General features: G+C 37.6%; 1 protein-coding gene across 11 annotated transcripts in view; it reads right to left on the bottom strand.

Annotated features, from left to right (window-relative positions):
* CHD9 (chromodomain helicase DNA binding protein 9) overlaps positions 1-14,381 on the bottom strand; it is a 99,853-nt gene that overhangs the window by 74,978 nt on the left and 10,494 nt on the right. For 10 of the 11 annotated variants that reach the window (XM_030512851.1, XM_030512856.1, XM_030512850.1 and 7 more), the window contains exon 3: positions 4,726-6,328. In XM_030512851.1, the coding sequence (XP_030368711.1) occupies positions 4,726-6,162 (1,437 nt within the window). In that variant the 5' untranslated portion in view covers positions 6,163-6,328. Of the gene's footprint in view, positions 1-4,725; positions 6,329-7,050; positions 8,547-14,381 lie in introns of those variants that run through there. The other variant, XM_030512852.1, reaches the window with a different exon arrangement.

Below are 14,381 nucleotides of genomic sequence, written 5' to 3'. Positions count from 1 at the left end.
ATTCTCTCCAAAAATAGTCTCATCTGTTGCTATAAAACAAGTGGTGGGAAAGCTCATGCTTGCAAGTATAAAAGCACTCGTAGGTTTCAAGCCAGTTTTTACAAAACAAGCCAGATATGAGATACTGGAATTCACTGATATCCTTAAGTATCAACTTAGGTGCCAAACATGTAGTCGCAAAAGGGAAAAGAAGATTTGCCAAATTTAAGAACTAAGACTGCCATCTTGTCCTACAGCACTTACAATTATTAATGGAATATTACTTTCCAGTTTCATCTCAGTTATTCTGCTTTCATGTATGTAGCCAGAAGAGATCAAAACATTTATTACAAAATAACATACACAGTCAGAGGGTTGTAAACTTCTCTTAGGACAGTTTATACTTCACATTATCTTCCCAACTTTTTTTTTTTTTTTTTTTAAACATGCAGAACTAAATGTTGAAGCTTTTATTTTTGTCACCTTTTTTCAGTTTTATAAAAAGTGAATATATTTAGCTTTAGCAAACTTAAAGCAGTTTTAAGTGGAGTTAAAGGTCAGAAGTGTTATATTAGTCAAAGCTGAGGCTACATGAATCTTCAGTGCGCTTCTCCACTTTAGTCTCTGTTCTCAAACTAATGAAAAACGCATGACACAAAATTAAGAGACAATTTATTTACAACTATAATTACAGCAAGCATAGAAAGTGTAACAGCAGTAAAAGATATTCTAGATTGATTTTATTTCTGCAGCATTATTACACTGAACAGAATATATTCATTTTAAAATTAATTTCTATCAAAAGAGTAGCTGTATAAGTAAAAATATTTCCTTGTTTGAAAGCAAGCATAGTCATCAGAAGAGTTTGATATTCGTCCTTAATTTCAAATAACCTCAGCGTAACTGCAGTTGAAGATATTTGGTTGTCTAATGTTGGGTCTATTCACATAGTTCATTAACTATTTACTAAAATAAAAAGGTTTCCTGTCTGAAAAAAATTTTAATTGTGATCAAACTAAAACTGATGAAAATAATTTAATCCACTATTTCCACAGTGTGTACAAAAGCTGGTGTGAAACACTGCCTTGTTAAACAATTAAGATTTCACCCTAACTATTCCAAATGAAACTTATCAAAACCCCTTCCCACCTAACTCAGACAAAAGACAGATCTGAAGCGCTTCTTAACTTCAGTAATTGCCATACGTTTCTGTTACTATTCATATTAGGGGGCCTATAAGGATGCTGGGGAGGGACTCTTCCTTAGGGACTGTAGTGGTAGGACGAGGGGTAACGGGTTCAAACTTAAACAGGGGAAGTTTAGATTAGATATAAGGAAGAAGCTCTTAACTGTGAGGGTGGTGAGGCACGGGAATGGTTTGCCCAAGGAAGATGTGGATGCTCCATCCCTGGCGGTGTTCAAGGCCAGGTTGGACAGAGCCTTGGGCAACACGGTTTAGTGTGAGGTGCCCCTGCCCATGTCAGGGGGGTTGGAATTAGATGATCTTAATGTCCTTTCCAACCCAAACTATTCTATGATTCTATATTACATACACCATTGACTTGAAGAAGCCTCTACATCATCTGCTTCTGCACTCCCTCATCAATACGTTGCTCACAACAGTTTGATAGCTACCACTTCACAACCAGTTTCTGAAGAAAACATAAAACATCTGTCTGATTAGACAAACTTGAGGTCAGAATCCAATTTATTGCATGTCCCCGAAATAATAAAAAACAAACCAAGTAGTTTTTAACCATCCATTTTCTGTCTGTTTCATTTCAAAGTGCCAGGGGAAAAAATGTAAAAAAAGTTTAAATACTGTAAAGTTGCTTTGTTTTCACACCACAACAAAAACCAAACCAAACCCCAAGAACCTTAAACACTCTCCACAGGCCTCAGAACTTTCCCTCTGCTCCTAGTTACAGAACAAACTGATGTCAGCAAAATGGAAGTAAGACTTAAATAGTTCTTATTAACACAACAGAAACGTCACAGCACCAGAGAATTTTATTAGATCTACTTTTTGCCGCCTGGCTTGTATCCCAATGCTCCTCGCAACCCTGGATCCCAACCCCTGGATTTCTTGCCATCCCCACTTTTCCCGGAATATACTTCCTCTTCACCCTTCACCCAAGTATTCTCATGGGAGACCAACAGCCTCAATGCTACTGTTCACGGCTCGTGGTTCTGCTGCTCCACTTCCTGGCAGGGAACTCAGGTGCTGCTCCCTCTGCACTACTGTACACACAGTAATAAACAGCATCACATTTCACTAGCAGCTACTATAGCATGTGCCTTTAGGTTACAGAGATAACGGACAAGTAGCTACTTGGGCTGTGCCCTCTTCTTCTGCCTCCCCAGCCTAAAAAATAAGAAATGTTTATCGAAACCAGAGTGCATCTACTGCATCATTCAGTTCATCACGCTGATGTCGAATACACAGCTGTATACATCTTCCATTAACATCACACCACAGTTTTACAGGAAAAGTTTCACTGGTAGAAACCTACAATCACACACTCCATAACCATACACAGAAATAGAAATGGAGAAGCAATCTACTGAACCAAGACCAAAGATTAAATGTATTAAACCCTTATCTCTACACTAATGACATAAAATTAAAGGAGTGAAAAAGCGTTAACATTGCCTCCTTCACAGGCTTGTGTCCTGCAAACTAAGTGTCATGGTTTCAGCCCAGCTGGTAACTCAGAACCATGCAGCTGCTTGCTTGCTCTAACCTTCTTTCCCCTTTGGCCCTCCACACCTACCCTTCTGGCTCCAGGCAGGATGGGGAGAATGTAAACCCCACAGGTTGACATAAGAGCCGTCCAATAACTAAACTATAATACAAAACTACTACTATTGCTAATAATGATAAGGTAAGTAACAAGGGGAGAGAATATAAAGCTAAAAAGGAAAGAGAAAAGAACCAATAAACAGCAGTGATGCACAATACAATTGCTCATCACCCACCAACCAATATCCAGCCCGACCTGAGCAGTGATCTGGCTTTCTGGGTAACTCCCCCAGTTTACATACTGGGCATGACGTGCTGTGGTATGGAATACCCCTTTGGCTAGCTGAGGTCAGGGGTTCCATCTCTGTTCCCTCCTGGCTTCTCATGCCTCTCCTCACTGGCAGAGCAAGACAGATTGGAAAATCCTTCATCAGAGTAAGAGCTACTGAGCAAGAACTAAAACATCAGTGTGTATCAGCACTGTTCTCAGACTAAGGCCAGCACACAGCACTGCACCAGCTACGAGGAAGGAGAAAAACACCTGTTACAGCTGAACCAAGGACACTAGGTAGAAGCAAGAGCAGAAGCAATTTCTCAGTAATTTTTTTTCCCAACAAGACAACATTCTGTATTCTCAGGTAGAAAGAATACTGTCTGCAAGAGTATAGAGAAGTAATACACAGTAGTTGCAACCTTTTTAAAGCTGTCTGTAAGTTTATATTTGATGTCAGAGTTGCCTCTATTTTGAAATACACAGATTGAAAATTAGAAAACATTTCTATTCCATCTCATTTCTCAAATACAAGCTAAATTTCTACTAGAAAAAACACTAGTTTAAAATAAAGATTCCTACTTTCACTGTTCACATGTACATGGATTTCAACAGTCTCACAATTTTGGAAACCCCAGATCACGAGCAATGACAGCTGAACATGAGCATTTATGCTACAGCTATAGCTCCTTCTGCCAAACCATCTAACTGAAGAAGTTTCACTCATTCCTGTCAAATCAAATATGGGTTGGAAGCTACCAACAGAGACAAAACTATGATAAGATTAAGGTAATGCAGTCGCTGACACCACTTCTTAAGCATTAACAAAGGCAGCCACTAAACCAGTCTCCAAAACCACAGCAATAGCTTTAAAGATTGGTAAATTTTAAGAGCTGAAAGAGTAATTATTTGTGCATTTGATTAAGTCTTTTCTATGCTCAAGAAATGTTTTCTTTTGATTTAGGAACATTTTGAGCTGAAAAACCTGCAAGAATCTCACATATGCTGAGGTTTCTAGCCACTGTAATAAAAACATGATTTTTGCTGGTTACAATGTTGTGGAAAAGAAACAAATTGACTTGCCCCATTTTGTTCAGTTTTGAAAAGCTTAGCTAGTCTTGTAACAGACCAAAGCAACCCACAAGTGCCAGCCTGTATTTCAATTCATTGATGTTCACATGCTTTCTATAAAAGATGATGATACAGATGAAGGTGAAGGTCAGGAATTAAAAAAAAAAAAAAAAAAAAAAGGACTAATATTGAGTGGTCAATTAAAACTATTTGAAAATTCACTTACATTATATGTTATGAGAAAGCACTCGTAAGAAACAGGCTGAAAGATTAAAGGATTGTCTTTCAAACTCTTCAATGCTCACACCATTGTTTTTTCTCCCAGATAATCTGAAAAGTCATAAAACAACCAATTTTCTCTGCTGTACTTAGGATATACAAGCAGTGGAAGGACTGGCACCATTTTCTCTAAATAAGTATTTCAGGTCATGTACATCTTATTTTCTGCAACAGTAAGAAAACAACAGGAGACAGAAAGGTCTGCATCTACGGGTTGGTTTTTCCCCCCCTAAAGCAGCCATTACTTAAGACTTCTTCAGGGTCAAGAACAGCTCAGAGCCTTCACTAATCATGCTTTGGCACAAGCACCAGTCACTATTATTCATTTCACCAGATCAACCAAATCCAAGAGCTCAGCCTCCACCCCCAGATCCCTACATACCTGTCCTTGTAAGGTTACACGACTTCTGTCTTGCAGATGCTGATTAGGAACTGAAGAATGCCAGGGGTCGATCTGACTGTGAGACTGTGCCCGAACAAGGTCAGATGACTGTGTTACTTGCTGGGGGGTTATATGGTGTTCTAGGTCATGCTCTAAAACATGGCTTGTGCTATCCTGAACAAATGCAGAATCATCGAACTGTGGCAGAAGGTCTTCCTGAAGAAGGTCATCTGGATCAAGTCCTGTAAATGGTTCATTATGAGTGTCGACTTGATGAAGTAAGTTCTCATCTAAAGATGTAAAACCGTTGCTTTCAATTGGGTCAGTGAAATGGCTTATCTGAGATGCAGAACCAGTAGAAGCTGAAAAACTAATATTTACAGGAGAGAGTTTTGAACTACTAAAGTTGCCCTGAGGATGCGCAGAATGCAACATTTGAAAAGTATTTGAATTCAGAGGTGTATTAGGATTCAACATGTGATCGGTTGTCTCTTGCTTGGTCCCTGTTTGAGATGTAAAGGCATCGCTTCCAGTGAAGTCAGAGATAGAGTGTGTCTGCTGGCTAGTAGAAAGAGCTGTTGTAGACTGAAGAAGGCTTGTAGGGGAAATGTGGTTATTAGAGTAAGAAAAAGGAGATGAAAATTGTTGGCTATTATTGACAGAACATGGAGTTATAGTTGGAGACTGTCCACCAAAATTTCCTTCTTGATTCCCACAAAAATGTAATGAAGCACTTGCAGTTTGAGAAAACTGTTGAACAGAGAGAGGCTGCTGTGAAGTAGATGGATTAGAAATTGGAGATGGGTGGCTGACACTGACTCTGAGAGAAGTAGACACATTAACTTCCATGAAGTCTTTTGGCTGACTCAGAGCATCTTGCCCCGTGTTATTTCTGCTTTGTTGTGACCGTAGCGAGGGACACTGATGCTGTGGTTCGTTAGCCTGAAATAAGGCAAAGTCATGGTGTGCTACAAAGCTTTTGTTTTGCTGCATAGACTGAGAATGTCCTTGGTGAAAGGGGGACCCATTCTGATTTGAAACAGTTGTGGAAGTTTGATGACCCCACATAGGACTACCATCAGCCACATCTGGAAACATCCCATTAGACTGGTTCTGCGGATGAACTGGTGAACAATTGAACTGAGAGTGTGGTGACAAGACATTGTCAGCTGGGCTATTAAAAGACTGATTTACTGAGTGAAGTTTCAGTGAATCAAACTGATTCAGCTGATCAAACTCACTCATCTTTTGTTGATTTTGAGCATCTTGCACATGGTTTAATGAGTCTATGTGCAAAGGTTCAAATTCTGCACCCAAATTCAATTCATCAACAAGTGAAACAGGTCCAGGCTGAACAAAGGCATCATCTGACAAACCTTCTAACGTCTCACTAAAAAGATTGGCATCATCAAAAAAATCCATCATAGGATCAGTCATCTTGATAGGTCTGTACTGCTTTTTCTCTCAACTCCAAATGGAGTCAATTTTGGCGCTCTGCAGTGAACAGAAATGAATGATATCCAGCAGTCACCACCTTATCCAAGGCATGCCAACGTCCACTAGGGCTTCTGATGAAACGTTCTTCTCAAAGTGTTAAAGGATCCTATGGGAGAGAAAAAAAAAAGAGAAAGAAAAAAAAAAAGAGAAAAATTAGTTTCATGGCTTTCCTCATTGCTCCTTCCCCTTCGCAATACTTCTCCAGATGAGTGACATTTTTTTCTTAACATTACAGCTTAGTTAAACCACAAATCAATTAAGTTACTTTTGCTTCGACTTGATGCCTGTGTAGCATTTATCCTTTTTGTGCCTTACACAATTAAAGTAATATCTGATATTTTAAATGTAATGGTTTCATTTTTTTCATTCAGTTTGCCCTATTACCCAAGTTTTAGATTTTTTTCTTTGCCATTTTCATTAAAACTACTGAATTAGAACAGAATTGTGGTTTTAGCAGTCCAGAATTAAAGTGTTTGTAGGATAAGAAACCAGACATAGCACATACATTGTATACATAAAATGTACACATTTCTGTATGTTTAAACAAGAAACTTAACAAGATTCTAAACTACATTTAAAAACAAAACCACCTTGACTTCAGTAGGAAATGCTGAGATACTCCATTTCTTGTATTTATGTTGAATTAACGAAGTTTCTGAAAAACTGTATTTTACCTCAGAGACATAACAGAACTAAAGGCACGTCCATGGAATAATCATTTCTTTGTCCTGTCAATACATATATCCAATTACTATTTGAAAAAAAAAAAAAAGGGCAGGAAATAAAACAGTCACAGCTTTAAATTCCTGACCCTATACTAAAGCTCACCTTCATGCCTTCCTTCTTCATTTCAATTGCAACTCTTCATTAATGAATTCTCCTAAGATTAAAATGAGTATGGGATCCTTCCAGAAATGGATACCCAGAATGGAAATCTGAAAAATTCGCTGACAATGGACAAGGTTCATGTTGAACCTATTAAGTACAAAGTAGTCTTTGACAAGCTGATGAAAACCTGTTCTGCTCATACTCCTAATCTACTGATGGTGTTGGGACCATAGTCAGAATAAAGCCTAACCTAAACTAATAAACCTGATTGAATGTTTGGGCATATAACTTCTGGTCTACACAGAAAAAGGACAGATGGATCCTGTACCACACTCAAAGCCACTAGTTGGTGATATCTAGCAAGTATGGATTGGTGTAAGTGTTAATTACCATGAGCATAGAGCACAAGCATGCCATAAAAAAGGCACAGAAGCTTAGGAAGGTGACAGCTTAGCATAGCAAAACAGCCACGGTTTCCAGGTGATACATGTACAACTTATTGCTTAAAGTTAGGACTTCCTGAAGACCCAAGTTAAAGGAAGAACTAACATAAATTGGGCCCCATTATCTTCTAGCACTGATTAAGTTGTCCGCTTACGATTAAAAGCAACAGAATGACTTTCCCAGTATTGAACACCTTCCAACAGACAATCAACCGACATCAGGATCCAGGAAGATGATGTGGCATGGTTTTAGATTTTTGTAGCATTTCCAATATCATCATCTCCCATCTTAGAATATTTCCACTCAAAACATAAGTCAGGGAAGAGCTATTACAGCTAAGAGGAGACAATTAAGTCAGGGTAAATACAAAGATATAATATTGCTGACACAGAACAAATTATCTAATTAAAGAAACCCCCACAGAGGGAAAGATTAGATGGAAAGGATGGTGGCCATGTGTAAAATGTCATGTTCCAAGCTACCAAGGACTCTACTGGTAAAAACTGAAATTTGAAGCCTGTATCAATACAAGTTTGCATCGAGACTGAGTATAATTAGCTCAGCAGACTACATACAGGTCCTTGGTTACACCCAAGGATAAACTGTTATTTCACTGTGATTTGTAAGGAAGGCTACTGAATTTGTGCTACCTTGAAAAAGTAGAAAAAGCAGAGCGATTTCTTCCATCTTTAGTGATATAGATACAATAGGATGTACAATTTTTTTATTTTTTTTTTTTTTTTAACATAGAGTGACATATGGCCAGCTACTCTATGGAAATTAACCAATACACATGCTCTCTATTTTAACTACCTAGTAGTCCAGAACTATGGAATGGGGCTACAACAGTCCTGTAATGAAAAACACATACTAGACAACCTCTTCATATTTGACTGACTGTGTACCTCTACAGTAAAAAATGGGAAAAACCCCACATATAACAGCTGTTATCACTGCAGTCATGGCACTGTAACTCTGACCCTCATAGGAATTTGCTGCTTTGCTCAAAATCCAAGGAACACTTTTTGCCTTTGTTTTTCCTACTTATTTTCAGCATAAGAAAAAAAAAAGGAGGAAATAAGAGACAAATGATATAAGCCCTCTTATTAAAATGCAAAGGCTTTATAAAAACAAATAAATCTTAGTAGGTATAAAAGAGAAATAGAACCTGAAGATCTCAGCTTCACTTCAATGATCCTAGCAAGATGGATAGCATAGATGAACTTGTAAACTGAGAAATCTGAAGGCTAGACACATAAGAAACCTCCTAAGTATACCAATATGAATTTGTTAAGAAAAAAGCTTAAACAACCCAAGCCTCTTTTGGAAAGGATACCACTATAGATAGCCTGAGCACAACTGTTGCAAAGACACCTTGTTTTTTTGTCCAGAGAAGTACTTTTACCCCTAGTCTTTTACCCTAGTGTCTACAAAATCCATGACGTTTTTCAGCCCAAAGAAAAGCATAACTTGGAAATACAAGGATATTTGATTTGGAGAAACTAGCCTTTCACACAGTCATTTTCCAAATTCATTGAGCAATTATACTTTTTTCTTTCTCTCTGCTATTCTTGAATATGAAAACATTAGATGCTCAGCTTGCAAATTGTGAAGGCATACGAAGGCAAATTGTGATGCATTTCTGAACTTAATTGGCACACATGTACTATTTTCTGTCCCTTCCTTCAATAAAACACCAACACAAGAAAACCAAAAAAACCCAAACCGCAAAAAAAAAAACCCCACCACCACCCCCTCAAAAAACCAAACACAAAACCTAGAACTACCTCGTCACATCCAACTTAGTTAAGCAAAATAGTTCTGATAACAAAACTTTTTACGTGCCTTCCGTAAGTGACTCTCTTTTCCATGTCCTTACTCCTACTTATACAGAAAACAATGGCAGCTACAACCATATTTTAACACACTTTTATCCAGCCTTCTCCTTCCCCAAACAGATCTGTGGTACCAATTCAAACTTTGGACATGCTTTTACCTTCAGATGGCAGAAAAGCATTCAAGCAAATAAACATTTGGAACACTTTCATCTATTTGACTTGACAGCTACAAGTTTAACAATGCAATGGCAGCCAGTGTTTTATAGCACTAGTTCCAAAATACTTCTGATGGAAGATAAGCTCCCACTGAAGTGGCATTTTAATCAGAATGGGGAAACTGGTTTTGAATTCCTACTCAATAAAGCAAGCCACAGTAAATGAAGCACAAGGTGTTAAAAAAAAATCTAAAATTCTATTTCCCATGGTAAATACAACTTGACATTTGTGCATTCCTGCATTGAGAATCTGTGATAAAGCTAGACTTCTTGTAAAAACTAAACTAATTCTAATACTTTGCATGTCTAAATTCTCTACCATTATTATATACTGATTTAATATTAGTCTTTATCCAGCTTGAAGTTAGTGAGATCCTTCTACAGTATCAACGTCTAAAAACTGCTTGGACTGAGTCTAGGCCATAAAATGAGCACCGCAACAGAGGCACAACCTGACGAAGCAATAGGGAGACTGTGGTGGTTGTACTGGAATTTAAGGAGGTAGTGCTCCCTATCCACTAGAATTGCTTCAACAATATTCAATTACTCTAGGACATTTGGTAAATTTAGAATTTTCTGCAGTGGGTTTTGTTTTAGTTTTTACATATAACAGGACCTAGAGGCATTCAGCAATGTTTCTTACTAGTATTTAGTTTCTCTCTTTGTATTTTAAACTCTGAACTTCGTAACAGTCAAGCTGATTTTATGTGGGAAACTAAGCAACAGGAACTACTACAGGGTAACTACTGTGTAACAACTATGTAAAAATCATACATTAGACTCACTATCGTGGGGAAAAAACTCAAAATAAGACAAGAAAAACCATCATTTTTTTAAATAACATGGTTTTCTAAAATTAATTACCAGCAAACATCAACAGTATTCTCCAAATTAACCTGAAACATTTCAAGGTTTGCCATCTTCAGACACGCCAAAGCAGCAGAATTTAAAGAGCAAGTTTTTTCAGATTGCCAACTGTATCATTTGATATCTCACACAAAACAGCATTTTCTACAAGTATTAAGTTACTCTGCAAACATACTTGAATGAGAACAGAAACACCTCCCAGCTCTCAGATTTTCTTCCTCTGGTCACTCTTCATTAAACTGAACACCTGCCGTGGTTTCAGCCCAGCCGGTAACTCAGAACAGCGCAGTTGCCTGCTTATACCCCCCCCGCCCCGCTCCTGGCGGGATGGGGAGGAGACCCGAAAGAGTGTAAACCCCACGGGTTGAGATGAGAACAGTCCAGTAACTAAGGTATAATACAAAACTACTCTTACTACTACTAACAATAAGGGAAGTCACAAGGGGAGAGAATATAAAGCTAAAAAGGAAAGGGGAAAAAAAAGAACCAATAAACAGCAGTGATGCACAATACAATTGCTCACCACCCGCCGACCGATACCCAGCCTGACCTGAGCAGCGATCTGGCTTTCTGGGTAACTCCCCCCATTTATGTACTGGGCATGACGTGCTGTGGTATGGAATACCCCTTTGGCTAGTTTGGGTCAGGTGTTCCGTCTCTGTTCCCTCCTGGCTTCTCATGCCCCTCCTCACTGGCAGAGGAGGAGAGACTGAAAAGTCCTTGATCAGAGTAAGCGCTACTGAGCAACAACTAGAACATCGACGTGTTATCAGCACTGTTCTCAGACTAAAGTCAAAAACACAGCACTGCACCAGCCACTAAGAAGGAGAAAAGTAACTGTTACAGCCAAACCCAGGACAACACCTTTCTTGAATCTACTAGCTCTTAAGACATCTATTTTAAATTAAAGATTTAAAGCAAAGTGTTAGAACAGGAGAAATGACATTAAAATAAATGAGCCCAAGTGAACGAAAGAAAACCCCACCCAACCTAATTTCTGCTCAACCCACGTTTTTCATTTAAAAACAACAGAAACGTAGACTTTCTATGCTCTAAAACTGTATTTTCAACTACAAACAGAATACAAATCAATGCATTAAGATCTTTTTGAAATTTTGCTTATTCGAAACCAGTCAGACAAGATGAAACTGGCTACACTCATCCCAGTTTGACTCTTCTCCTTAAGCGTGTGTGCAACAAGAATGAACCAACACCAGAGGTAGGTTAGGAAACTGAGCTTTCAAGTTAATGCAACTCCTTGCAAAGGGGAACAAAAAAAAAAAAAAAGAAAGGGCAAGAAAAAAGGAAACTTTCTTCATTTTGGTTGTCCATCAAAGTTTAATAACAACCCTTTATTCTTGTCAAAAGGAAATACCAAGGAGAAATAGTCTGAAAGTCTCAAGAGAGATGATCTCCCTTTTATACTACATTAGCATGTGGTAGATTCTGAGTTGTAAGAAGACAAGCTGTAGCTACAGACACAAGCAAGAGCAGAAATGAAGAGAATGGCACAACATTTAAAGACCAGAGAAAAGAAAAGATTTATTTTACATAATACATCAAAAAAGAATGAACACAAGAAAATAAAATGCAACAAAATCAGCAAATTTTGCTTTCAAAAATTAAGTGGGAATAGCAGTAAAATACAAGATAATAAAAACTACTGATGTGTTTTATTTCACTAACTGCATTGTTGATTACATTTGATGAAGCGACAACAGAAAACAAGCTACTTCAGTTATAAGCAAGTAAATCGGGTAAGGTTTCAGCACATTACCATGATATCCACGGTTTTGATAGACTGAGTATCACTGCTTCACATGACTGATGTGTGTAAGGATGAGCGGAAGTCAGTGACCTTGGTGGCCATTTTGCACAAAATAAGTTGAAACAATGGCCAACTATACAAACACTAGAAACTACCTCAGAAAGAAGCCGGGGTAAGTTAGTAGACACAAGCAATTAAAACTGCAGTCATAACAGCACGACATAACAGAAATCCAGACTAAGGGTAAAGGACACAGAAGGGGTAAACACAAATACTCATAACTAAGGAAGAGTCTGCATTATATGCGAAGTGTTTGGGTTTTCTCATGTTTTATTTTTTGTTTTGTCAGGAAATCAATGCAACCATGTAACAGACTTGCTTCCAAGCAAGAGATCTCCCAAACAGACTGAAAAAATCATTATATTTGCTAAGTTCTGTGTAGCATACAACAGTATGATAGGTTTGTGGCTTTGTATGATTTGCCCATCTACTAGCAGACAGAATACTCAAGCGGTAACACTCAATACAGTGTGTTGTTAAACAGATACTCAAAAAACTGATCACTTCTGCATCATATTCGAAAATTATAGAGACATTCCTTCCCCAGCATTAAAAATGAAAGACAATTATGCTATCATTATTTGCCAGATTTAATTATAACTAAAGCTTTGGCAGAGTTCAAAAAGCTGCAGTAAATTAAATAATAGAGTTACTTCCCACTGATGTGCCAATATAAATGATATTCTATTATAAAGATCAATGTACATGTTAAATATAAAATGCACAGAGGGACAGCACAATTTCCTCAAAATCTAAGAAACATAGAAGATTGAAAAAAAGAACATCATGACATTCAGAAGAGATTAACTCTTTTATTCCCTAACAGAAAGGAGTAAGTCTATGTTCAAGAGTCCCATGGTACATATAACTAAATATGGGTTGAAAAGATGTGCTTGTTCTTGTTAGTGTCACTAACCTTAGGAGAAAACTTGTTTGGATAATCTGTTTCATTAAACAAAAAATACATATCCATTAAATACGCACTGTTATTTTAAAATTGCTTTTCACTAGTATGCACTTATAATTATTTTTGAATAATGAGCCATCCTTTTAGTAAAACCATACCTTTCACATACCATTTTTGTTTAGAATTTTATTCTGCTAGAGAGTTCACAGACATCATGCTAAACATGCAAAACTCAAGTACCTTGTATTTTGATATGAGGATTAGCAAGAGAAATATTTGAAACTGATGGTCTTAAATTCTCGGGACTAGGTTCCACTCCATGGCTACAGTTCCAGCTCTGAGTAAGAGCATAAAAACTGGAGCAAACTGGCTTGTAGGTGCTTGTCATAGTAATTCAGAGTAGTATCTTCTCATACACACCTACATTGGTTTTGCTCGCACCAAACAGCTACTCTACTCAAGTAACTGTTTCTCCCTCTATTCCCCAGATACGCACGAACTCCCTTCTACCACCTCTCCTCCTTTCTCGCGGGTACACTCTGGGAAATATATATTAAATATTTATAGAAGAGAAAAGAAAATTCTTTAAAAATCAGTAATTACCAATTGTTATGGTCATTCACAGAAGTTCAAGTCAACCAACACGACAAATGACATTGCACTTGGAAAGAAAATACATCTTCCAGTCCAACTAAAGGCTAATTTCTACCTTTCCCAAAGATATTAGGCTTCACTCTGAATGGGACAGCTTCTTTACTGAGAACAGTTTTGCTTAAGGCTGAACAGAGCAAAACCACACCAAAGAGAAAGTCTATCACAGAACTCTCTGTATAAAACAGCATGGTACCAGGAAGTCCCAGAGGATATGTTTGGGCCATTTACTATACTTCTTTCAAGAGATCTATTTTAACATTCGTTTTTAACTCAAGGTAAATTCACAAAGTCTCAAAATAATATTTCAGAAACAGTGCTTAACATATGGAAAGAACACATTACAATAAATTCCGTAATGTATGAAGTTATCTTAGCTGATTTATTTAGAGACCTACAAAAATTAAAAACACAAGTAGCATTTAGAAAAATCCCTATTTTCTAGTGAGATTTTTGTGGTTGTTTTGATTCTACTGTTTTGAAGTGGGAGTATGTAGTACCACAAAGTTGCTTCAGATGAAATGTAGTTTATATTCTTAAAAAAAAAGTGTTTAACTGCACAAAATTCACATCCTGCCCTT

This window comes from Strigops habroptila, chromosome Z, assembly GCF_004027225.2.
Source record: "Strigops habroptila isolate Jane chromosome Z, bStrHab1.2.pri, whole genome shotgun sequence".
Taxonomy (NCBI): domain Eukaryota; kingdom Metazoa; phylum Chordata; class Aves; order Psittaciformes; family Psittacidae; genus Strigops; species Strigops habroptila.
Note: the sequence above shows the minus strand (reverse complement) of the source record. Positions and strands in the feature narration are given on the sequence as shown.